Source organism: Ambystoma mexicanum, chromosome 4q, assembly GCF_040938575.1.
Source record: "Ambystoma mexicanum isolate Mex_15411 chromosome 4q, UKY_AmexF1_1, whole genome shotgun sequence".
In the NCBI taxonomy this organism is placed as follows: Eukaryota; Metazoa; Chordata; class Amphibia; order Caudata; family Ambystomatidae; genus Ambystoma; species Ambystoma mexicanum.
The window spans coordinates 440,044,063-440,068,101 of NC_090928.1; the positions used below are offsets into that span (position 1 = coordinate 440,044,063).

The 24,039-nt window shown below is 47.2% G+C and overlaps 1 protein-coding gene across 1 annotated transcript in view; it reads left to right on the forward strand.

Moving 5' to 3' along the window:
• Positions 1-24,039, forward strand: part of USP34 (ubiquitin specific peptidase 34) — a 3,618,222-nt gene that overhangs the window by 810,390 nt on the left and 2,783,793 nt on the right. The window contains exon 14 of the mRNA XM_069608012.1: positions 2,494-3,116. Coding sequence (XP_069464113.1) covers positions 2,494-3,116 — 623 coding nt within the window. The remainder of the gene's footprint in view (positions 1-2,493; positions 3,117-24,039) is intronic.

The following is a 24,039-nucleotide window of genomic DNA, read 5'->3' on the forward strand; positions in this document are numbered from 1 at the left end:
CACCGGGGTACGGATTTCCTCAGCCCTCCATACCAGGAGATGGTCATGATGGACGCTTCCCTGGTAGGGTGTGGAGCACACACACGGGACGTCTCCACGCCAGAGGCCTGTGGCTGCAGGAGGAGAAGGCGCTACACATCAACGTCCTGGAACTACGGGCTGTCTTTTGGGCCCTGAAGTCATTTTTTTCGTCCCACAAGGGCAAAGTGGTGAGGATCCTAATGGACAATCCCACCACAATGTTTTACATCCGGAAGCAGGGGGACACCAGATCTCCAGTGCTCGCCATAGAGGTGCAGGAGTTGTGGAACTGGGCCGTCGCCCAGGGGATGTACCTCCATTCCTTTTCACCTGGCGGGAATCAAAAACACTGTCGCCGACTCCCTCATCAGGGAGCTGCTCTCTTGCTACAAGTGGGAGCTTCGGCAGGATCAAGTGGACAACCTCTTCCTCAAGTGGGGCAGTCCCCAGATCGATCTGTTTGCAATGGCGACGAACACCAAGTGCCGCAGGTCCGCCAGCAGGTTTCCCTATCCGGGGAGCATGGGGTGACGCATTCTCCTTCCCTTGAGACGGCCTGTTCCTGTATGTGTTTCCTCCGTTGCCGCCGCCGCTGCCACTACGTGTCATCAGTCAACTCAACTGTGCCGGTGCAGGATGAACTACGTCGCGCCCACGTGGCTGAGGCAAATCTGGTACCCGGACCTTCTCAGCATGTCAGCATCCCCTCCAGTCAAGCTACCAGTGGTCGCTGATCTTCTCGCCAGGGAAGGAGGCACAGTCCCACACCACGACCCAGGATCGCTGAACCTGAAGGCCTGGCTCCTGCATCATTAGAGTTTGGTGGTTACGAACTGCCTGCGGACTGCAGTGAAGTCCTCGCCAAGACCAGGACTTCGTCGACGTTGAAGTGCTAGGGACACAAATGGAAGCGTTTTGCAACATGGTGCCGGTCGCACAAGATCAACCCCCTGGGGAGTCACGGCCCCCGAGGTACTTCCGTACTTGTCGTTTCCTAAGTCGGGGCTGGCACACGCATCAATCAATGTGCCTCTGCCGGCTATCTCGCGCTACACCAGGTCTCCAGAACAGTTTTCTCTTTGGTCGCACCATCTAGTTCATCAAAGGACTGTTCCGTTTTTTCCCGCCAGTGAGGGCGTCTGCCCCGATGTGGGAACACATGTGGTGCTGACTAGGCTCATGGGGGCCTCATTCGAGCTGATGCATCAAGCGCTGCTCAAGTTCCTGTCTTGGGAGACAGCTTTTCGTGTGGCCATCACATCTGCCAGGAGAGTAGGTGAAATCCAGGCACTGTCCTGCAAGCGGCCTTACTTGACTTTCCACGAGACGAGGGTGGTGCTACGGAAGCACCCCTCCTTCATGCCCTCGGTCCCATCAGCATTTCGTCTCAACGACCCCTTGGTGTTACCTGCGTTTTTTCTGACGCTTTCGTCGCCGGCTGAAAGGACTTTGCACTCGCTAGATGTGGCTCGAGCGCTGATGTTTTATGTGGCCCGCACAAAGAGTTTCTGCAAGACTTCTCAGATTTTTGTAAACTTTGGTCCTGTGAACCATGGGGAAGGCCTTGTCCAAGTTTTCCATCTCCAGGTGGCTCTCCGGCTGCATCACTCATTATCACCTGTTTGCAAACTGACCGCTGCCTGGCCGTCCGAGAGACCACTCTACCAGAGCAATCGCTGCTACAACGACGTTCCTGTCTGGTGTGCCCCTGCTGGACATCTGCAGGGCTGCTAAGTGGAGTTCTACACACAGCGTCACGAAATTCTACTGCGTCCACAGGGATTCCAGAGATGAGTCCAGAGTCGGCCATGCAGTGGTACACAACCTGTTTGCTTGAAGCTGAGCCCTGGTGAGGAGGTAAGTTATTGCTTCTGTTGAGCATTGCCACCTCCCTTGGTTGTGTATATATGTACTGCTATGTATACTTTATTCATGAGCATGTGAATCCATGCCAGACCCCATGCTGGAGAAGGAACAAGTTACTTACCTGTAACTGTTGCTCTCCAGCATGGGTCTGGCATGGATTCACATACGAACCCTCCCTCCTGCCCCTCTGCGGCTCCTCTTGGTCATACTGCTACTTTACATGCTACCAAATCTGAAGATGGCTGCCAGAGGAGGGGCTGTGGCAGTATGGCCCAGAACTCAGTGATTGGTTTATAGGAGAAAGACCGTTTATAAACAAAAGTGAAACTGTTTTTTTCTTTTACTGAGGATTCCCGGCCTGACGACAGGGAATATTCATGAGCATGTGAATCCATGCCAGACCCATGCTGGAGAACAGTTACATGTAAGTAAGTAGTTCCTTATTTGCCATTACTATTTGTGATTCTATATTCCTTTGTTGGTGCGCTGATTGCACGTTTACATTACCCATGCAAATTTACCAGAGAATGTCCTAATTTAAGGAAAAAGGACTATGAATCGTATTTTCTTCTTTTCTAGTAATAATTGAATTACATTTCTTTGCAGGAATCTATGCAAGGGAGTTCTGATGAGACTGCAAACAGTGGGGAAGATGCAAGCAGTGGTCCAGGAAGCAGCAGTGGCCACAGTGATGGATCCAGTAATGAAGTGAATTCCAGTCATGCAAGCCAGTCGGCTGGGAGTCCTGGCAGTGAAGAGCATTCAGAAGACATGGCAGATATTGAAGCACTTAAAGAGGAAGATGAAGAAGATGACCAGGTTCAAACCTCCCAGAAAAATTGCCGGAGTGCAGATCTCCAGAAGAGGAAGTTGGAATCACAAGCTGCCATTTGTTTGGTAGAAACACATGCTGGAGTGGATAGAAATGGTGCAAACAGTGGCACAGGCAAGGAGATGGTTTTTGATGCAGAATCTGTGCAACCAGTTGATGATCGAATACGAATGATGGATGCCTGTTCACATCATGAAGATCCAGAAAGTGACATGGCAGAGGAAATGGGCCCCACAGACATGGAAGCCCCTCACGACTCTTGTATTGCACGAACTGGAGATTTTCTTGGAGAAGCTATTGGGAATGAACTTTTCAACTGTCGAAGGTTCATTGGGCCGCAACACCACCACCACCACCATCACCACCATCATCACCACCACCACCACCATCACGATGGGTAAGTTTTGTCTTTGGTTATTAATGATCTTTACAGAATTTAAAGTTTTGAAGGGAATTCCTTTTAACCTATTGTTAGGGAGTTTTACTAAAGTCCACCTGTGGTAGGACTGTAGAAGACTCACTCTTAGGTGTACAAGGCTCCAACTCTTAGGTTTAGCCTGAACTACCCAAAAGGTTTGGTAGCTATGGTCGAGCAGCCAGGCTTAGTCTAGGTGGGAGGAGGGCTGTAGTTGAGTACAAAGACCTTTGAATCTACTTATAGTCAAGGAAACACTTAACCATTTTAGTTATATAAAAATAGGGTTATTTATTATATACACTAGAACAATGTTAAACTCAAAATGCAATTAATGTAAGTAAGGAAAGTTTCACACATAGAACACAGTAAGACATTTGGTGTAGCAATATTCAGCTCAATCGTAGACCTTTAGATAAACAGGTATCAAGAGTAGCTTTAGGTTAGCACATCATTCATCAACCAACATTTACTAAATAACAATACTTGTAAGTTAGATAACTTTGTGTAGGCCTAAACTTTAGAAGTCCGTCCCTATCTGGGGAATGAGTCTGTGAAGTCAGAGGGGGGCACTGGCAAACCAGTGGCCGGCGGGCAGCAGAACAAAGGAATGCAGACGCTGTCAAAGTTGTCAAATTTGCAGATGATGCTTTTCGTATCAAGTAACAAAATTGCATTCAAAGGATTCAGGGGGACTGGGAAGGATTTCAGTCTAAAGGACGGATGTCCTGAGGCCTGGGAGAACACAGTTGGGTCGTCCACCCCAACAGGACTCTACAAGCTCAGGAGGAGTGACCAGCAACACAACTGCCCAGGTATATACCCAGGAGTGAGACAGTACCTTCTATGATAAATAACAATGATATCACTGATGAGTCCCCAAGGTAAGATGACAGCAGCTCTGGTTTGGGTCTCTGGCCTTGGCAGCTGGATGAGGAACCTTTGGCAGGAGCAGGCGGTCAGATTTGTCCACAGGGACGCCCAGCAGACAATCTTCTCGGTACTTAGTTGTGGAGGCTTGACACAGTCGAGCAAAAAGTGCTGAGGGACTCGCAAGTGGGGGACAATTAAACCCAAAAAGGAAATTCTGCCGAACAACTATTTCATCCTACTGGAAAATAAGCTTCTCAAATTTTAATAACGCTTAGTAGTTTGGTGTCTAATGTTTTACCCCTCCAAATCAAGGCTTGGTGCGGGAATTAGAGTTTTCAGAAGTAGCCACTATTGCACCTAGTATTTCAATATCAAACACTTGTTCAGTTTAGAAGCATTTATTTGATGCATTTCAAGAATGTAATTTGTGCCGTCACCATTTTGCTGTTTTGGTATTCATTAGGCATGCATAGTCTTGTGCCACTACCATCATGAGGCAGGTAATGCTTGGTAAATAAATGACAATTTTAACACTAAATCAGACATTCAAAATGTAGCGATTTTCCCCATTGGAACTCCCTCCCTCTAAGCCGCAAAGTTTTACATTTATTTATGGGATTGACAGGGAAAGCAATGCCTTTTGGTACAAAAATCCATACAACATTTTTAGCATTGATTTACAGAGCAGAGGACCAGTGCCCTTAACAATTGGTGAGAGGATGTCGATATAAGACAAGATGATCCAGGGGAGGAAGAAACATAAACCCAGGGACGAGGGCAGTAGACCATGATTTAGGAATGAGATAGTGTAGGAAGTGCTCATTTTAGGATGATGGGGTGAGGGATGAGGGATAAGTGCTGTGGGGTTGTCATAGAGAGCTAGAGGAGAAGAAAACAGGAGATGAGGAGGCATAGAATGCTATTGCTTCTATTTATTTTCTTGTAAAACAGCCGCATGATTACTTTTCATTGTTACGAAAATGCATAAGAAAAGATAAAAATATCTAAAAACATTAATAATCACACTTCTATGATAAAATTAGCCAACACATTTTTGGTCATACATACCCAACCAAAATCACCAAACATATCTTAGTTAAAGGATTTAAGAATACATGAGGACACAAGCCTGCAAAACCTGGACCGCATGTATGGTCAATAAAGCCTCTTGTTCAGCTAGTAACCCGTCCCAAAACATATCCAATGACAATCTGTCTTCAATTTCCACAAACTGTAGGAATTAACTCACCCTCACCTCCCAGGTGCCCCTACCTTCCAATAGAACATGTTTAAGGGACTGCAGGCGAGCAACCTCACTGTAAGGAGAGCCGTTTTTTACTTCACCATTCCGGCCCCAGAAAGACAGCTTTTCACTTGTATGGATCCAATTTAGCCAAACTCTTAAGAATGCCAGCCTCATCTTCCAGCTAGGAAAGAACCTCAACTATTTAGGAAGAAGGCCACTCTTTTTATCAAAGCTAAAGACAGCTTATTCATACTTTCAATCGTGCAAATTCAATCAGTTTGGACGATGGCTTTCTTAACTCTCATCGGATTAAACAAGAGGGTATCCAAGATACTGCCGCATTCCGCCAATACCCCAGAGACAAGCAACTTTAATTTAGACAGAAATGGGGATGAACATTGCTCTCAATGCATATTAATGTCCTCATAGAGTGAATTAGCCTAAGGTACTCTAATCTACCGATATAGGGATATGAACTTCCATTCTGCAAAGGACCTAAGAGATCTTAGGTCGATTCATATTTTAGGCCTAACTGATATCTCAGGCTATGAGTTAAGCCAAGCACCTTCTTCCATATCTGGTCCTCCAGTCTTGGCCAATTCATATGCCAGGCCAGTGATTTCATCTCTAGGCCATAGAGAATAACAGGTACCACCTTGCCAATATACAAATTGATCAGAGGCGATAAGGAACATTTACAGAATGCCGCCTGGACTTTCCTTATTTGTGATGTTAATTGAGAAACCTTTCCATTAAAGTCCATGTCCACTTAGCTTACTCTTGGAGAGTAATATAATGTAAATTGCAGCAATAACACCTCTTTTACTACAGGAATAATACGATCTCCCGGAGTTCACTTATAATCTCTTACTCATCTACCTGGTTGTTTGAATATCAACCAGTACTTTTGATTTCTCTGGGTTTATCAATAAGTCGTTCTCTTTTGCGTAGATCCCTAAAGAGATCAAAAGGCACTGCAGGCCAACTGCTGTATTATCAAGAAGGACAATGTTGTCACAAGCCATCCTCCTGGCCAGCGGAAGACCCATCTTCGGGCTAGCCAATGCTGATGCATCAAGGCAAACCCCCAAGTCTGCCAAATAGAGGTTGAAAAGCAGGAGGCAAAAATAAAGAGGTGATGGCTGGAAGGTTTAGACTGAATCTTAACCACTGCGTTGCTCTGGGCAACCTTCCATACCATCGTTCTTCGCCTGCCAAGCCATTACAGAAGTGGAAAAACCATATGCAAATCAGGCTTGGTCCCACCCCAAAAGGGGCAGTCCAGCCCGAACTGCTAGGTCACATCCCTTCAGCACGAGACCACAAGCATCCCAAAACATGTTTCGGCCTTGTTGGCCCTCATCAGTGAGGAGTAGCTTGGGTCTCTAGGCCCAGCAGGCACGGGACCCACGTCTGGGCATACCCATCCCACTCGGGGTGACAAAGCAACAAGGCTGAAACATGTCTGGGGTTGCTTGTGTTTCTGGGCAGAGGGGACCTGGCCTAGCAGTTCGGGCTGGGCTGCTACCATTGGTGGCAGTACCTGACTGATTTGCATATGGCAGGACCCCTTTTGCAATGGCGGAGACGGGCTAAAAAACAGTGCTGTGGAAGGTTGCCCAGAGCAATGTCAGTGGTTCAGATTCATTCAAAACCTTCCACCCATCACTTTTGTGCTTATTGAAAAGCAGGGAGGCCACCATACACCCCTGTCTCACTCCCCTCTCAACTACCACCGGATCGGTCAGGCTGCCCTGAGTGTCCAGCCTGATCCTCACTGTGATGTTTTCATGTAGACTCGAAAGCATAGCCAAAAGAGATTTTGGGCCCCCCGAAGAATCCAGTTATTCCCAAAGGCGATCCCTGTTTAGAAACTGTCAAAATGGCCTTAGCCCCCACCTTCGACTTAAGGCCCAATTCAACTAGCATAACAGTATCCTCCAAAGGGAAGCGAAGAAACTCATTATCCTGAGAGGAGAATAGATACAAATCCAGTCATTTCTTCAAGAAAGACAAGAGGCGGTACAAGACACTGACTTTGTGTAGGACATTTTAAAGGAAAAGTCACTCATAAGTCAAGCGATACCACTATTGAATTATATCAAAAGGCGCAACGCTCTCTCTTTAACTCCATCTCAAACAAGAGCAGTAAATCCACGAGTTGAAAAGCTCTTGCGCCCCTCTCCAACAGACCTGCTATATATCCGGGGACATGCCACTCCTGACTCTCTAGTAGTCACAACTACAAGCAAGAGAGTCGGAGTACCCTTGTCTACGGCCGAGGCACCTCCAGACAAGGATTGCAAGAAGTTATATGCCCTTGGGAAGCGCATTACAACATCAGCAGCCTACTCCACTAGGATAGCTAACACCACCACATTGCTGGCTTGTTATTGCGATGTCCAATGGAATTTGCTCCAGAAAGGCCTGCAAGAAGTCCCAGAGCCAACACAATCACGCCTTCTGGCCGCTGTGTCAGAAGGGAGGCAGGTTAATCAGAACATCCTCAAAAACACCCTGGATGCTGCACAAACGGAGGGACGAACACTGGCCCAAGGTACCTTGCTTAAAAGGCACGCATAGCTAAAATATTCGGGATTTAAACCTGAAACCCAGGCATCCCTAATCAATAAGCCAGTTGAAGAGACCAACCTGTCTGGGAAGGCAGTGTACGAGGCCTTGGAGCTAAAAAGGAACACGAAACCTTAAGGTCGCTGAGCCAAATTACTCAAAGACCCTACCAGCAGCGAGGGGGTAGCTCTCGCTGCTCCTTTCAGGGACAATCCTTCCCACGTTCCTCCCTCAATCCATACGCAACAGGGAATACACAAGGGGCAACTGCAACAGGCCAATATCAGCAAAGAGGGCAGCACCGTGGCAAAAGAAGGGGTAGATGCTCCACCCCAAATGACTCCCCGGCCTCCACTCAAAAATGACTTTACAGTCTAGGGCCCCCCCCCCATGCCTCCCTGGTCGGGGGACGAATAGCATCTTTCTTTCATGCATGGAAGGGAATCACCACAGACCAGTGGGTGCTCAAGACCGTCACCACGTTTACTGTATCAAGTTCAGCCAACCACCTCGATACCGACCCCCAACGTCCAGATGCTTATCGCTAGAACATCTCAAGATCCTGCTGCAAGAGGTGGAGATCCTGCAAGAAAAGGGCGCGATAGAAGTCGTTCCCCATTCTACAGGTAAACAAAGGTATTTATTCAGTGTACTTCCTTGTACCCAAAAAGGATCTCATCATGCGTCCTGTGCTAGATTTGCACCCAGCTAACACATTTGTCAAGCCACAAAAGTTCAGAATTACAACATTGCAATTAAGTTATTCCTCTAGTAACACAGGGAGATTACATGGCAACATTGAACATGAAAGATGCATACCTTCATATTTCAATGCTGCCAGCGCACGGAAAGTACTTAAGGTTCATGATCGAGGACAAGCATGGTCAGTTCAAGGTTCTTCACTTCTGGATTGCCTCAGCCCAAAGGGTATTTAAAAAGGTGCTGGCGGTAGTAGCGGCTCAACTGCGCAGGCAGTCCATTCCATTCCATTCTATCCTTACCTCGACGACTGGCTAATAACGGGAACTCGTACGTAACATGCCTATCAAACACCCAGAAGACAGTAGATTTACTCTTCAGTCTGGGATTCTCAATCAACGAGAAAAAGTCCAGCCTAGAACTCAGCCAAGTCAAACAATTTCTGGGGGCTCTAATTCGGAAAGAAGGCCTTGTCTTCCCCTCCAATGAGAGGGTACAAAACATGCTGTTCCAGATCCCTCATTATATAGCCAATCGCGAGGTGACTGTATGCAAAGCCATGCGACTGTTAGGGATGATGACCTCCTGCATTTACTTTGTCCCACATGCACTTTGTGCATGCACCCGATGCAAGAGTGGCTCAACAGCCAATGGTGTTAGGCCAGCGGACAATGTGACGATCTAGTGGTTGTCTCGGCAGCCCTTGTTGTCTCTCTGCAGTGGTGGTCGAGGGGAAACCTCTTACAAGGGAAAACCTTCACCACCTCTGCAGTAGAAGCCACTCTCACCACAGACTCATCTCTCAAGTTGGGGGGGCTTACCTCCTTCATCACACGGCGCACTGCGTTTAGTCCCCAGCAGTAGCATCCAACCACATAAACCTGTTGGAATTGTTAGCTGTGTTCTAGTCCTCACGGACAGCACCACAGCCATATGTTACCTGAACAAACAGGGGGGCATGCACTCTCCATGGCTATCCAAACTGTGCCAGAACATATGGAAGTGGGCTCTCAAACACAAGATGTACCTCCTGGCTCAACATGTTCCAGGGGAACTCAATCTTCTGTCAGATGGGCTCAGCAGAGACTTTCCACTACCCACAGAGTACGAATGGCGCTTACACAAAGACATTGGGCCTCATTACACGGAAGGCGGTAATCCAGGGTGCTATTAGCACCCTGGACCATGCCGGTAAATTACCGGCACCGCCTTGGCGGAAAGGGGATTTACCGCCCCATTCCAAGGTTGGAGGGGCGGTAAATCCCCCTTCCGCCATTGCCCTTCCCCATTCCCATTTCTGCCCCATAGGGCTCTATGGGAATGGGGAAGGCGCTAATTACGGCACCGCAATTTTGCGGTGCCGTAATTAGCTCCGAGGTCCCTTAGCGGGTTGGTTTTTAACGCCTGCAAGAAGCAGGCGTTAATTCCTCCAACCCGCAAAGGGACCTCGTAGTACGGCGGTAAGGGTTAACGGTCACCGTTGCCATTAACGGTGACCGTTAACCCTTACCGCCGTCCGTGTAATGAGGCCCATTGTCTCCAATGTTTTCGCAGAATGGGGCTTCTCAGAGATCGACTTGCTCGCAACTCTGGAGAACGCACAATGCCCAGACTACACCTCCAGGTACCCCCAGAACCGCTCCAAGGGGGAACGGTCTCTGGATAACATGGTCAGGGAAATTTGTTTACACTTCAACCAACCCCCCCCCCCCCCCCCGACTCCCCTACTCAACATGATAGTGCACAAGATGCACCAGGAACCAGTCACAGTGATTCTTGTGGCACCAATGTGGGCCCACCAACCCTGGTTCTCCCATCCGATGGCTATGTCAATCTCTCCTCTGATGAGGCTACCTTGCCCATACAACATACTATCACAAGACAAGGGGGGAGACTCTACATCCATGCACGCAAACTCTCAATTTAGCGGCCTGGCTCCTGAAGTCAGAGTTTGGGCACCTCCAACTTCCTCAGAGATGCATGGACATACTTAGAGAAGCAAGAAAGCCTAACACCAGACATTGCTACTCCAATAAATGGAAACAATTCATTATCTGGTGTAATTCCAAGAGCGTCGATCACATAGACTGCTCTCCTACACATATTGTCTTATACCTGACTCATCTACCTGACTCAGGTCTGGTTTTAAATTCCCTGAAGGTACACCTAGCTGCACTTTCAGCTCATACTACGTCCCAGAAAAAGGTGGCGTGGTTGGTAGATCCCAGTCATCAAGGCTTTTATGAAAGGGGTTAAAAGATGTCACCCCCCTATTTCAAACCTAGCTCCCGGATGGGACCTAAATGTGGTATTAACTAGAGTAATGGGGATCTGCTTTTGAACCTATGAAGAAGGATAGCCTTAAAGCACTCACTTACAAGACTGCCTTCCTAGTGGCAGTCACTTCAATAAGACGAGTCAGTGAACTACAGGCCCTTTCAGTTCAAGACCCATTTGTCACAATTCACAAAGACAAGTGCCCACGGTTTGTGCCGAAATTAATTTCAATGTTCCATGTGAACCAATCAATAGAACTACCCACATTCTTCCAGAACCCGACTAACGTGACAGAAAAGAGCCTACACACACTTGATGTGTGCAGGGCGTACATATATTATCTGGAAAAGACTAAACCACTAAGGAAAACAAACCAGTTTTTCATTTCAGTGGCGGCTGGGAGAGAAGGGGACCCTCTCTCTCTAAATTAGCCATCTCAAAGTGGATTGTAAAATGCATCCCACTCTGCTACACTCTTGAAAAGAGAGACCTGCCCTTCAAGCCTAGAGCACACTCTACTCGGGGCTCAGGGGCTTCCATTGCAAATGTTCCTCTCGAGTCCATTTGCAAAGTGGCAACCTGGAGTTCTGTACACACCTTTACAAAACACTGCTGCCTAGATACTCACTCTAGGTCTGATTCTCAGGTGGGACAAGCGGTACTAAGATATCTCTTTACTACTTTCTCACATCCCATCACCGACTCTGGGTACTGCTCGCTATTCTGTTCACAGCATGTGATTCTAAGCAGATTTACAAGCATCAGAAGACATGCATTACTTACCGTAATAGCATTTCTGATGATTGTATCTGCTTAGATTCACATGCGCCCACCCTTCCTCCCCGATCGGAGAGGAAGGAACATAGACATCTTACTACTCTTTCTCTCTATCTGTACCCACTCACAATAGTCATAAGTCTCCGCGCGGCAGAAAAAACACAACCCGAGGGACCTCGACGTGAAGGGATTTTGGGTACACTACACATCATGTTAGGGATAGTGTTACAAGCACACCCATGTCAACATCCCCTTTTGATCCTTGAAAGACAAGATGCAATGCTCCGCGATTACCACTAGATGTCGGACTATGTGCACAGCATATGAATCTAAGTACATACAATGAGCAGAAATGCTATTACGGTAAGTAATGCATGTCCTATAGCATGCGCAGCGCCCGTTGGCCTCAGTTCAGTTTTTCCACGACAGCGATAGCTTTGAGCGAAATTCGGCACGCCTCACTTCTGGTGACATCTTTGTTCAATATCTATATGATACTATGTCGACGACTCCGAGGTCCGGTTTCAAGAAGTGTCGGGATTGCGGATCAAAAGTGTCCCTCACTGATCTGCACCGTATATGTTTGTGGTGCCTCGGAGCGGACCACGACACCTCTGACTGTTCGAAATGCCAGTCCATGACTGGAAAAGCCTTGAGGGAAAGGAAGGGGAAGCTCAAGGTAGGAAAAATCCTCCAAAAATCTCCTACCCGATCCCTGAAACCTTCGACTGACGAGTCAAGAGGCGACTCTCCTCGGAGGAAGAAGGCCAAGTGGTCCAGGTCGAGGAGTGGCTCACAACACCCTTCTTCGTCCTCGAAGAAATCAAAGAGAAGGAACCATAGGTTGCCTTTGTGGATTACGTCATCGGAAGCTTCCCCTGAAAGAGTTGCTTGCCCAACTAAAAAATCCTCTCCAGCGCAGTGGAAAGCTTTCAGGGCTGAAATGCTTATGGTTTTTGAAAAACAAAAAAGCCAAGCTCCTACCGAGCCTGCGAAAGAAGCCAGAAAGGTCTTGTCCTAAATCCTGCGCTCCCTGAGCCTGGGTAAAAGGCCTGATCCACATTGTGAGCTTTCTAGGCCTCGATCCAATGTTTTATAGAAGGAACATTTGAGACATAAGTAAAAGTCGAGGTAGTCGATGCAGGCGGTGCCTTCGACGCCTTCCAAACCCTTGAAATCCACGCCGAAGCCTTCAGCACCACCTTGTCAGCTGTGCCGTCGAGGCCTGGCACCCCTCCTTCTACTGCGCCGACAAAAAAATAAAAAGCAGTGACGACTTATGTGGCGATGAAGCCAAATTTGCCAAAAAACAGTAATTCCAGACTAAATATATGCTCCACTACCTAAAAGAATTCTTTAAATCTTACTTGGATTTTTGAAGAATAGGTCCGGTCTGATGATGATGAAGCCCCATTTGGCCTTCAATATGGTACGCCCAATGTACCAGAGAGTTTCATCTCGGAAGAGTCCAGAATGAATGACCTTTATGACAATTTGCAAACTGCAAGTGGGGTAGATATCTCGCCCGAACTTGAATTTAGGAAGCCAGAGCCTGGGGAGCATGCTGATGCATCCTACAGGCAGCACATGTCAAAGGTGGCGGAAAACATGGGTTGGAGTAGGCCTCCATTACCATATGAACAGGAAGACCTTACTGACATTCTTGACAAAAGTCCACAATCGGATCCCATCTTGCCTTTTCATATGCATTGCAGAAAAGGGTAGCTAGGAACTGGGATACTTCGGAGTCCAATCCGGCAGTTGATAAGACCACCTTTCTAGTAGTGAACCCGACTACCTCTGAAAGCACCCCGCTCCGGAGAGTCTGGTGGTGCAGGCAGCTACTGCTACTTCCAAACAAGCGGCGTACCCTACCATCCCTCCGGATAGGAGTTGGGGAGAATTCTCAGAAATGTGCTAATTCTCTCCATCTTAGAGACGCCCAGCAACTTTGCTGAATTTTGAGGACTTGATTCTTTTAACCTGGAGCCAGTGTGACCCTTTTTTTCCACTCTCTCATGTATTTTAACACTCTTTCTTTTGGTTGTGGAGTATGACAAACTCCATAGGCATCATCTTTTACATTGTGCCACACAGCACCTTCAGTGCAGTGACACAGGGAAGTCTTTCAGATTTCCCCAAGGTTTAAATACCTTCTCTTGGATAAGATTCTCAAGTAACATTTTTTATGTTACCCTTTCCTCACTGAATGGCTGGTGGCAGTGGTTTTGTTGAACTACCATGGTGTGCCTTTACTGCGGGTGGCGTTCGCAGCTACAGTAAAGCAGCTACAGTAAAGCACCCACGGGACCCATCTTTGTCAAAATGGCGCTCGGTCTTCTTTGTGGAAAGGTCCTTCTTGAGATTTACTCTGCACGCCAAACCAGGTTTGGCCTCTTTGTTCATTTTGCCTTTGGCAGGATTTACGAGTGAAGCCTGCCTCCGGCTCCAGAGTGTCTGGGGTAGGCAGGAAGTGAGGGAAGTGCCCAAAACTCCCTGTGCTTAGTCTCATAGGAGACCCAAATGCACTCTGTGGTGATTGGCCAGCTGACTGTCCGGCAAGGGCAGCCACCCTGCAGGGTGACTGACAGCTAGGCTGGAATAAATGGGAGAGAACTGAATAAAAGGCGAGTCTTTTGGCTTGGAAGGCAGAGTCGACCACTGGATGAAGGAACCGAAGAAGAACTTGAAGAGGACGCCTGCTGCAACTCCTGGACCGTTGGTTTGGCCGGTGATGCCTTGCTGCAGTGCCGAAACGCCAAGTTCACATCGACAGAGAAGCCCCTGCATCGACAACTTCTCCCCTTGAGTTGATGGCACCAATCAGCTCCAAAATAAGCCACCTGGACATCCATCTCGGAGCTGGTTGAATTTCCACAGAGTTGCTGCTGGAAACCGAATAGCCAGGGAGAGGAACACCAGATTGTGTGCGTTGCTTTTAAGCTGGCCTAGAGCTTTTGGATGATCCTCCGAACTCCCAGGAAGCAGGACTGACTGAGCCTGAGAGTGTGAAACCCCAGAAGCAAGGAAAGTCCATCTCAACAGCCACGAACCGCAGTGTTGCTATTTGAGGTAGACGCGGGGAGGTGAAACATTGAACAGCCACTGAAAGTGAAGTTTGCCGGTTGCGAGTTTTGACCGTCCCAGTGCATTGCATGAGTCTCCCGACGTCCTCCCTCTTGTCCCCACAACTGAGGCCCAGGAACATTTAGATCTGCAGAGCTGCACAGGAACAGAAGTCATCAGCGGCATCTTTTCTTCATCTTTAAAGGTACTGTAAAAAGTCTGAGAACTTACCTCTTACTGTCGAATGCTTGCAACTTCTACAACTCACAAGTCTAATCAGCTTGTGGCCCTACATTGGATTCTTCTTTTCATCAATGACTCCTAAGAACTTGTGCAAAGCCTTTTCCATTTACTCACCAGAAGTGCTTCATCCTATACAAGACTTTTGCCCATTGATTTTGGCTTAGCCTATTGAATTGTATGACTTCTTGGAGGATCCAAAAGTATTTGCCTGCTTAAGAATATTTGTGATCTCTTGTTGTTCTAATAACCTTTGCCTTTTGCCAACTTCTGAGAGTATTCTAAATGCCAACAGTAAGATATTAATGTCCCCAGCACCCTAGTTATTGAAGTCACCTGTGGGTGTAGGTTGTGTCTGTGGCCCATCCCAAAAGGGTCTTTACTGATTTAGAAACTGAGTGTACAGTATTGAAGTGTATTTGTGTGTTACTATTATATTGCTCCCTTCTGAAGAAGGCTTATGCTAACTGATAAATAAATTAATAATTGTTTATGCAAGAAACCTTGAGTATAAGAGTTTAGTTGAATACCTATAACTGTAAATCTCTGTGTAACTCCACTACAGCTTACATTGACCCCTCTTGAGATAAGCCTGGCTGCTCAACACGCTACCAAAACTGTGCAGTACAAGCTTATACCAAAGGTTGGGTTTCTTATACCTGTGGTCAGAGTTGTGTGTAGTGGTCCCAGAGGGTACTGCATACAAATTTTGCCTGTCATCTTCCAATGGGGCTTCTCAATAAATGAAAAAAAATCAAGTCTTGTACCAAACAAGACCAAACAGTTCCTAGGAGCTATCATAAACACGGAAGAAGGGTTAGTCTTTCCATCAAAGAAAAGAGTCCAAAGCGTGCTACTGCAAATACCTTCGTAACAAGCCGGTCGCCAGATAAGAGTACGCAAAGCAATGCGTTTGCTCGGCATGATGGCATCTTGCATTTACCCGGTCTCACACACACGTTTGCGCATGCTCCCCATGCAGGAGTGGTTGGCGAAACGCTGGTCTCAGGCAAGCGGTCAGTGGGACGATCTAGTGGTCGTTTCATCAACACTAGTACAAAACCTTTGCTGGTGGACAAAGGAGAATCTGCTGAAGAGAAAACCCTTGCACGATCCGGCGGTGCAAGCGATAGTAACAGATGCATCACTCTCCGGCTGGGGGGCACATCACCTTCATCTCACAGCACATGGTCTGTGGACTCACATCACGGCACAGAACCACATCAACCTTCTGGAACTTCTAGCAGTATTCAAAGCGCTTCAAGCATTCAAAGCACAGCCGACAAATCAGTCGGTGCAGATCCTAACCCACAGCACCACTGCAATGTTTTACATCAACACACAGGGTGACACACATTCTCCAAATCTGTCCAAGCTAGCACAGAAAATATGGACATGGGCACTCAAATGGGGGATGTTCCTATCTTCCCAACACGTTCCAGGGGAACTAAAGACTCTAGCAGACTCGCTGAGCAGAGATCCCCTACCGGAGGTACACGAATGGCAACTAGACACAAACGTTGTAGATCACATCTTCTCACAGTGGAGTAACCCCACTCTATAATTGTTCGCTACAAAAGAAAACAAGCAATGCCCAGACTTCGCGTCCAGGTTTCCCCAACCAGACCCTTTTCCAAGGGGAAAGCCCTATGGATGAGCTGGTCAGAGAAATGTGCTTACGCTTTTCCCCCCAACTCCTTTAATAAGCAGGGAGGTGAATAAGATTCACAGGGAACAAATGATGTTCATCCTAGTTGCTCCCATGTGGGCAAGACAACCATGGTATCCACATCTGCACAAACTGGCAATGTGCGATCCCATCAAACTCCTGTGCCAGTCCAATCTGCTGACCCAACACGGGGCAATAACAGTACACCCTCTGCCTCACTCACTGAACTTGGCAGCATGGCTCCTGAGATCATAGAGTTTGGTAATCTAAATCTACCACAGAGGTGTATGGATATCCTGAAGGAGGCAGGTAAACCAAAGACCAGACCCTGTTATTTCGACAAGTGGAGGAGATTTGTAATTTGGTGCCAGTCTAAACAAATAAACCCCGTAGAATGTACTCCATCCCACAATCTAAACTATATGCTACACTTGTTAGACTCAGGGTTAGTATTCAACTCTTTAAAGGTCCACCTGTCGGCTTTATCAGCTTACACCAACTCTCAAAATAGAGTATCGTGATGGATAGGTCCCGTCATTAAAGCTTTCATGGAGGGAGTAAAGAGACTCCACCCTCCAATTTCAAACCCACCGCCAGGCTGGGATCTCAATGTAGTACTCGCAATGCTCATGGGACCTCCCTTTGAGCCTTTGCATAAATCAAGTCTTAAACACCTGACATATAAACCAGCCTTGTTAGTGGTTATTTCATCCATAAGAAGAGTTGGTGAACTGCAAGCATTGTCAGTGCAGGACCCTTTTGTTGTCATACACAAGGACAAATAGGTTTTACGTACACACCCTAGAATTTCAACTAAATTAATTTCGAAGTTTCACATCAACCAATCCATTGAGCTACCGGCCTTCTTTCAGAATCAAACAAGCTCAGCTGAGAAAAAACTCCATAAACTAGATGTAAGGAGAGCGGTCCTTTTCTATGTAAACAAGACCAGACTGCTTAGGAAAACAGACCAACTGTTTGTCTCCATAGCACCAAGCAGAGAAGGAGACTGCATTTCCAAGAATGCCATCTCCAGGTGGATAGTCAACTGCATACAACTCTGTTACTCATTATCAAGCAAAACTCTGCCTTTCACACCAAGAGCTCACTCCACAATGGGTACAGGAGCTACTTTGGCCTATATCAGTGTTAGGGAGAATTCTCATAAATGTCCCAATTCCCTCCACCTTAGAGACCCTCAGCAACTTTGCTGGATTTTGAGGACTTGATTTTTACCTAGAAAGAGTGTGAGCCTTTTTACCCCACTCTTTCATGTATTTTGATGTATGTTTTACACTTGTGTTCTTTGATTATGGAGTTTTAGGATATCCCCTTAGGTCTTCTTTTCATGTGTGTTAAACAGCAACCTCAGTGCAGTGACACAGGCATGGCGTTTTAGACTTCACAAAGGTTTAGATACCTTCTCTGGGATAAACTACTGCTTCCCAGAGAATGTAAAGTGAAATTGACTTTACTAGTCTTTCCAAATTCCTAGACCCAGCACACACCATCTTACAATGGGGTGCTGGAATGGTTACATAGTATCCCGTGTCTAAATACTCATGTAGCAGTCAAATGCTACCCTTTCCTATTGAAAAGGCTGGTGGCAGTGGTTTTACAACAAACTACCATGATTTTTCCTGAACGCGAACACCGGTAGCTTAAAATCACAGGAGCCATGTTTTTCAAGATGGCGCCTTAAGCCCCTTTGTTTAAACTGGTCCCGGTCTTCTTTTTTTACTGTTTCTTTTTTGGAACGGTCCTTCTAGTGTTTGTCTCTGCGCGCCAAACCAGGTTTGGTCCCTTTGTTCGTATGCCTTTGGCAGACTTCAGGACTGAAAACCACCTCTGGCGTCTGAGTGTCTGGGGTGGGTAGGAAATGAGGCAGGTGCCCAAAACTGAGACCCAAATGCACTGTGGCGTGATTGGCTGGCTGACTATCCGGTAAGGACAGCCACTCTGCTGGGTGAGTGACCAGCTAGGCTGGAACGAAAGGGAGAAAACTGTTTAAAAGGTGAGTCTCTTGGACTGGAAAGCAGTCGACCCCTGGAACGAAAGAACCAAAGAAGAGCTGGAAGAGGAAGGCTGCTGCAACTTCTGGACCGTTGGTTTGCCCGGTGAAGCCCTGCTGCAGGTCCGACTTGCCAAGTTCATCTCGACAGAGAAGCCCCTTCAAGGACGACTTCTTCCTTTTGAGTTGGTGGCACCAATCAACTCGTAAGCCACCTGGATACCATTCACAAGACTGGTTAGGATCAACCAGTGAGAGGGTTAGCAGCTTGTGTGCTTGAATCTACAGCTACTGAAACTGAAGTGACTCCATCTTGTTTGCTTTTTCGATGATCCCATGCAGTGCAGGAGTCTCCCGACGTCCTCCCTCTTGTCCCCATGACTGAGGCTCAGGAACAGTGAGATCTGCAGGACCTGCTAGGAACGAACATCTTCAGCTAAATGTTGTTCTTCATACTAAGGTACTGTGCCAACCCGATTGAGAGAACGCCACTTTCGATCAGCTTGTGACCCGATATGATTCTTTTTCGCCTACACTACTTCTGAGAACCTTTGCAAAGACTTTACTGTTTGATGCCAGAATTGCTCCTTCCTATCCAGAACACTAGCCCATTGACTTTGGCCTGGCCTATTGACTTGAATTGAACTCTTCTGGTGAACTGAAACTATTTGCACTGTCTAACAAGTATATGTGATCAATTCTATTTACCTTTTGCTCACTTCTAAGTAACTGAACTGCCATTTGGCTCCTATTTCAGGAGACCTCAAACTGTCTCAAAATCTTATATATTGAAGTGTATTTATATATAATATTAAGTTGTCTCCTTCTAGGGAAATGTTTTCTAAATGATTGTGTAATAAATGCATAAGTGTTTTACCAAGAAACCTTGAGTATAAGTGTCTACTTGAACCACTGTGATTGAAAGTCCTCTGTGTAATTACTTGTACTGCTTACATTCACTCTTGAGATAAGACTGGCTGCTCAGCTCGCTACCAAAAACTGTGTGGTACAGACTTATACCAAAGGTTGGTTTAGCTAACACATGTAGTCCTAATTGTGTGTAGTTGTCCCAGAGGGTACTCCATGCAATTCTGCCTGACAATCGCAAATGTCCCGCTAGACACCATTTGCAAAGCAGCTACATGGAGCTCAGTTTCACTCAGCACTACTGCATTGACACTCATTCCAAAGCAGATACACAGGTGGAACAAGCAGTTCTAAAACACCTATTTGCTGCAGGACCTTCTCACAACCCAACACCTTCTCCAAACACGTCTCGCTAATCTATGCATAGCATGTGATCTAAGCAGATTCCACAAGCCTCAGAAGGGATACATTAATCTCCGTAATCGTATTTCTGATGCTTGTATCTCCTAAGACCCAATCCTTGGATACACATTTACCCACCAAGGCCCAATGTTGAAGTGTTTGGGCCCTTAGAAAACAGAGGACCAATGTTCTCCTTTGAGGGCAAGTAAAGGATTTTCAGAAGGGGCCCTGAAAGCTGTTTGCATTCAAAGAAGACCCTAAAAGGTATATGCGGACTCACCAGAGGCAATTCAGTCGTAGAGTTACACTCCGCAAAAATGGGAGCATGCTGGGACGAGTGGCAAAGTGACCAGCCAAGAAGATAGTCTTCTGTCCTTGATAGGTTAGATCAGATGAATGGAACAAACCTCCACCACTGAGTCAGCGGACCCCCCGAAAGAAGAGGTAAAGCAGTTGCTGACAAGCCTTGAGACTGGAATACTTGGAGCAGCAGCCATGACGGTCGTAGTTTGAGAGCCCGAGAGGCAGGATCTGCAGTAGGAGATCTCGGATCCAGGGAATGGACCTTAATGCCCAGATGAGGTCAGGCTCCCCCCGAGGAAGTGGAGGCATTGAACCTTGGCTCAATGACTGAAGAAAGGATATCTTTCAAGGGTGACCATAAACAGGGGTCACAGTTTGTAGTTCAAAGAATGTCCAGCAGGACATGTTACTGATCGTCCCCACACCCGGGAGATTGTCCCGCTTGCAGAGGCGGCATGACTGGAGGATGCAGTGCTTCGTTCCAGGGGTCATACTGCACAGGCAAGTCGTGACAGTTGAAGAGACAGAAAAAGGCTACCTGAAGAACGGATCCATTTGTCCCCACTGCATCAGAGGAAACCAGTACCAGAGATGGTTTCTTCTGCTCAGGAAGTAAGCAGAGCTTTGCCCTGTGATTTCAGTGTTCCAGAACGTGTTTGAACTTAGTTTCCAAAGTTATCCTCAAATGAGTAATCTCTCTTGGATAATTCATGATCGAATTCCCGAAGTAGACCTAGTTCCTGGCAAAGAGTGTTCACTTTTATTCTAAACTGAAGGGTAGAGGAAAACCCTAACCACCTGGCAACGTAAACATTTGCTGCCATTCTTCCAGTTACCTTTTGATATGTGGGTTCCAGGTTAATTCCAGCGCTTGTAATCACTCCCGGGTAACCCCACACATTACTTTGTGAGGTTCTTGCTGGAGCTTACATAAAAAAATGACCATATGCCCATTCCCGCTCTCCACTGAATCTTACTCAATAAAGCACAGTAGTCTGGTTAATTGGTTTCACAATGCTCACTGATCCATTCAGATGCCACCAGGAAGGCTTCCTGTTAGCAAAAGGTCTGCATCTCATATGTTCACCGACCAGAACCAATAAAACTATCCGGGTCAGGGTAATGGCACAGGGAGGCTAAGAGGCACCTTGGCAGTGACTCCACCTTTGCGGCCATAAGGGTCCCCACTGAGCTACAAAAACCTATTTCTAATGGACACCTTCCTCCCAGGGATACCTAATTTTTTATATCCATCTCCCCAGCGCAGATGCTCATTGGAAACATTTGCACAACCAGGAGGCGCAGCACAGCTCTGCATCGCCTCCATCTGACGCTTGTACGTGCCCCACGTTGGACATGACGTTTGGGGCCAGTATATAGATGGGCAGTTTGATCTTGGTTCCTTTTTTCTGTGCACTCTGCTCGCTGTAGGAATAACGCTTCTTTGAAGCCTTTCTCAACGACATGCCAAATCCATCAAAGTCTTCAGTGTTTAAACCCTGCATCAATTGCGGATTTCAGATGCTGTCTCAGATCCTCATAGGATCTCTCTTTATTGCCTGGGTGAGGGTCACGACAGGCATGATTATGCATTGTCAATGTACCCCAAGGTGCTTTGTGAATGGGACGCAAAACTGTTCATCTTCCTGCACAAGGAGATGGGTGACAAGTGGACTTGTTCCAGGTTGCCTGGAGTCGGTCATCAAACCATGGACTGGTCTCCAACTGCAAGAACAAAAAGAAAAAGCAGTACCACAATAGGTCTTGGGCTCCTGGCAATTCTTTGAGGCACCACTCTTCTTTGCCGAAGAAGAGAAGCCACCTCTCCCTCTCCAGGGAGTCATCAGATGCCCTTGCTCCCCAGGTACCTTTCTTGACCCAATCCTCTATCCCAGTGGAATTGAAGGCCTTCAGGCTTAAGATGCTACACATCTTTGCTACACGGCTTTGGTGCCGACGAAGGCCCACCACACTTGGAGGAGCCGCTGATACGCCGACTAATTTCATATCCATGTACTTTTGTGCCGGACTGCGTGAAAGACTGACAAGATTCCGTCTAGAGGCTGCACCGCTCTGGATGTCAGCCGTCTGGTCTCAACCATCCCTTCCGCAGCAGATCCATCTGCGACACCGAAATTCCTCGAGTATGTCCCACTCTCTAGGAGTACATTCATGTCTCACTTGGAGGACAATTATGTGGACGGACACCCATTTCCCTTTGGTTTAGAACCCCTTCATCCTAGAAAGGTTAGGCACTTCCTAGAGAAGTTTTATGCAGATGATGGTGACTTGAACCTTGCTGCAGGCTTGCAAGATGGAACTGACTTGGACCCCTTCCTAGATAGGGACATTCTCCCCCTGCTCCTACTCCGGGCAAGCCACAGGCTGCTTTTTAGCATGTGATTGCCAATGTGCTGTGTACCCTAGGGTTATCAGCTGACTCACACCCCAAGTGTATTATGAAGTGACAGACATCTTGAATCAAGGTCCAAAGAAAGAGACCCTACTGCTGTTCAAGCAGTAGAAGCACCTGTCCTTGAGCTATGGTCCAAACCAGACTTGGTTCCAACTATAGTCTGCGATCTGGCCCAAAAGCACATACCAGCACTCTCAGAACCACTGTTCTGTCCGTTCATGCATCTCAGGAGACTTTAGTTGTGCAGGCTGCCGCGGCTAACCTGAAGACTAAATCTTTACCTTCTGCGCCCCCTGATTGGGAGAGAAATAGACTGGATGCATGGTGGAGGTATGTTTTTGGCTCAGCAAGCCTTGGCCTCCGATGCATCAATGCCTCCTGTGCCCTAGCCAAATTTTCATTTGGGCTTTGGCCTATCATTTTGTAGGCAGCAAAACACATCCCTGAGGGTGAAGTGCAGGATGGTTTGGAGGTCCTTGTGAAAGATTGCAAAGAGATCTCCCTCCAGATCTTTTAATCTGGCTTGGACACAACAGACTGTGTAGCCAGTACAATGGCCATCAGTACTGTGGTTAGGAAATACTTATGGCTGAGAATTTCCAGTTTTGCCCCAGATGTCCAGGAAAGGTTCCTGGACATGCCATTTGAGAGCAACCTGTTTGGTACGAAGTCGGAAAGCAAATATTCCCTGCTTCAAAGGCAATTGCGAAATCGCTGGGATTGGCAGTCCAACAACATTATCCTGTTAATCCAGCTGGCAGGAGTTTTCGTCCCTTCGTATGCCCACAGAGAAAAAGGTTCAGCTCCCTCTGGCAAACTGGTGCAGCACTGTCCCGACCGAGGCCTTGCTAGAGGTGCCCCTAGATGAGGCATTTCTGCCTCCACTGTGCCCTCTGCTACCCCAAGTGTGAAGCCTCTTTGAGTCACACTTCCACCATCACTCCCCTGTCGGTGGCAGGATATCCCAATTCAGCAAGGAAGGGATACTTGCCTGCCTGGGCCTTACAGGTTGTTCACTAGGGACACTGTCTCTTTTGCTCAGAACCTTTAAGACCATAGACCAAACGACAAGTGCTTGCCTCTGGATCCTCTCCTATTGACAAAAGGGGCAGTGCACCCAGTACCCTGCTCAGAAAGAGTCAAGGGCTGGTATTCAACCTATTTTCTGGTGCTGAAGAGGGATGAAGGCCTCCATCCCATCCTGAGCCTTGGGCTTTTGATCTTGTACTTATGAAAGGACAATTTCAATATGGTCACAGTAGCTCAGATCTTTCAGGCTCTGGACCTGCAGGATTGTCTGGTCTCCCTGAATCTCCATGATGCATATTTCCATCTGCTGAAACACAGGAAGTACCCGAGGGTCAAAGTGGGAAACTGCCACTGCCAGTTCAAGGTCCTGCCGTTTGGCCTGTCTTTGGTTTCGAGCATCTTCACCAAGCTGCTGTCGGTGGTTGAGGCTCACCTCAGTAGGGAGGGCATTCATCTTTT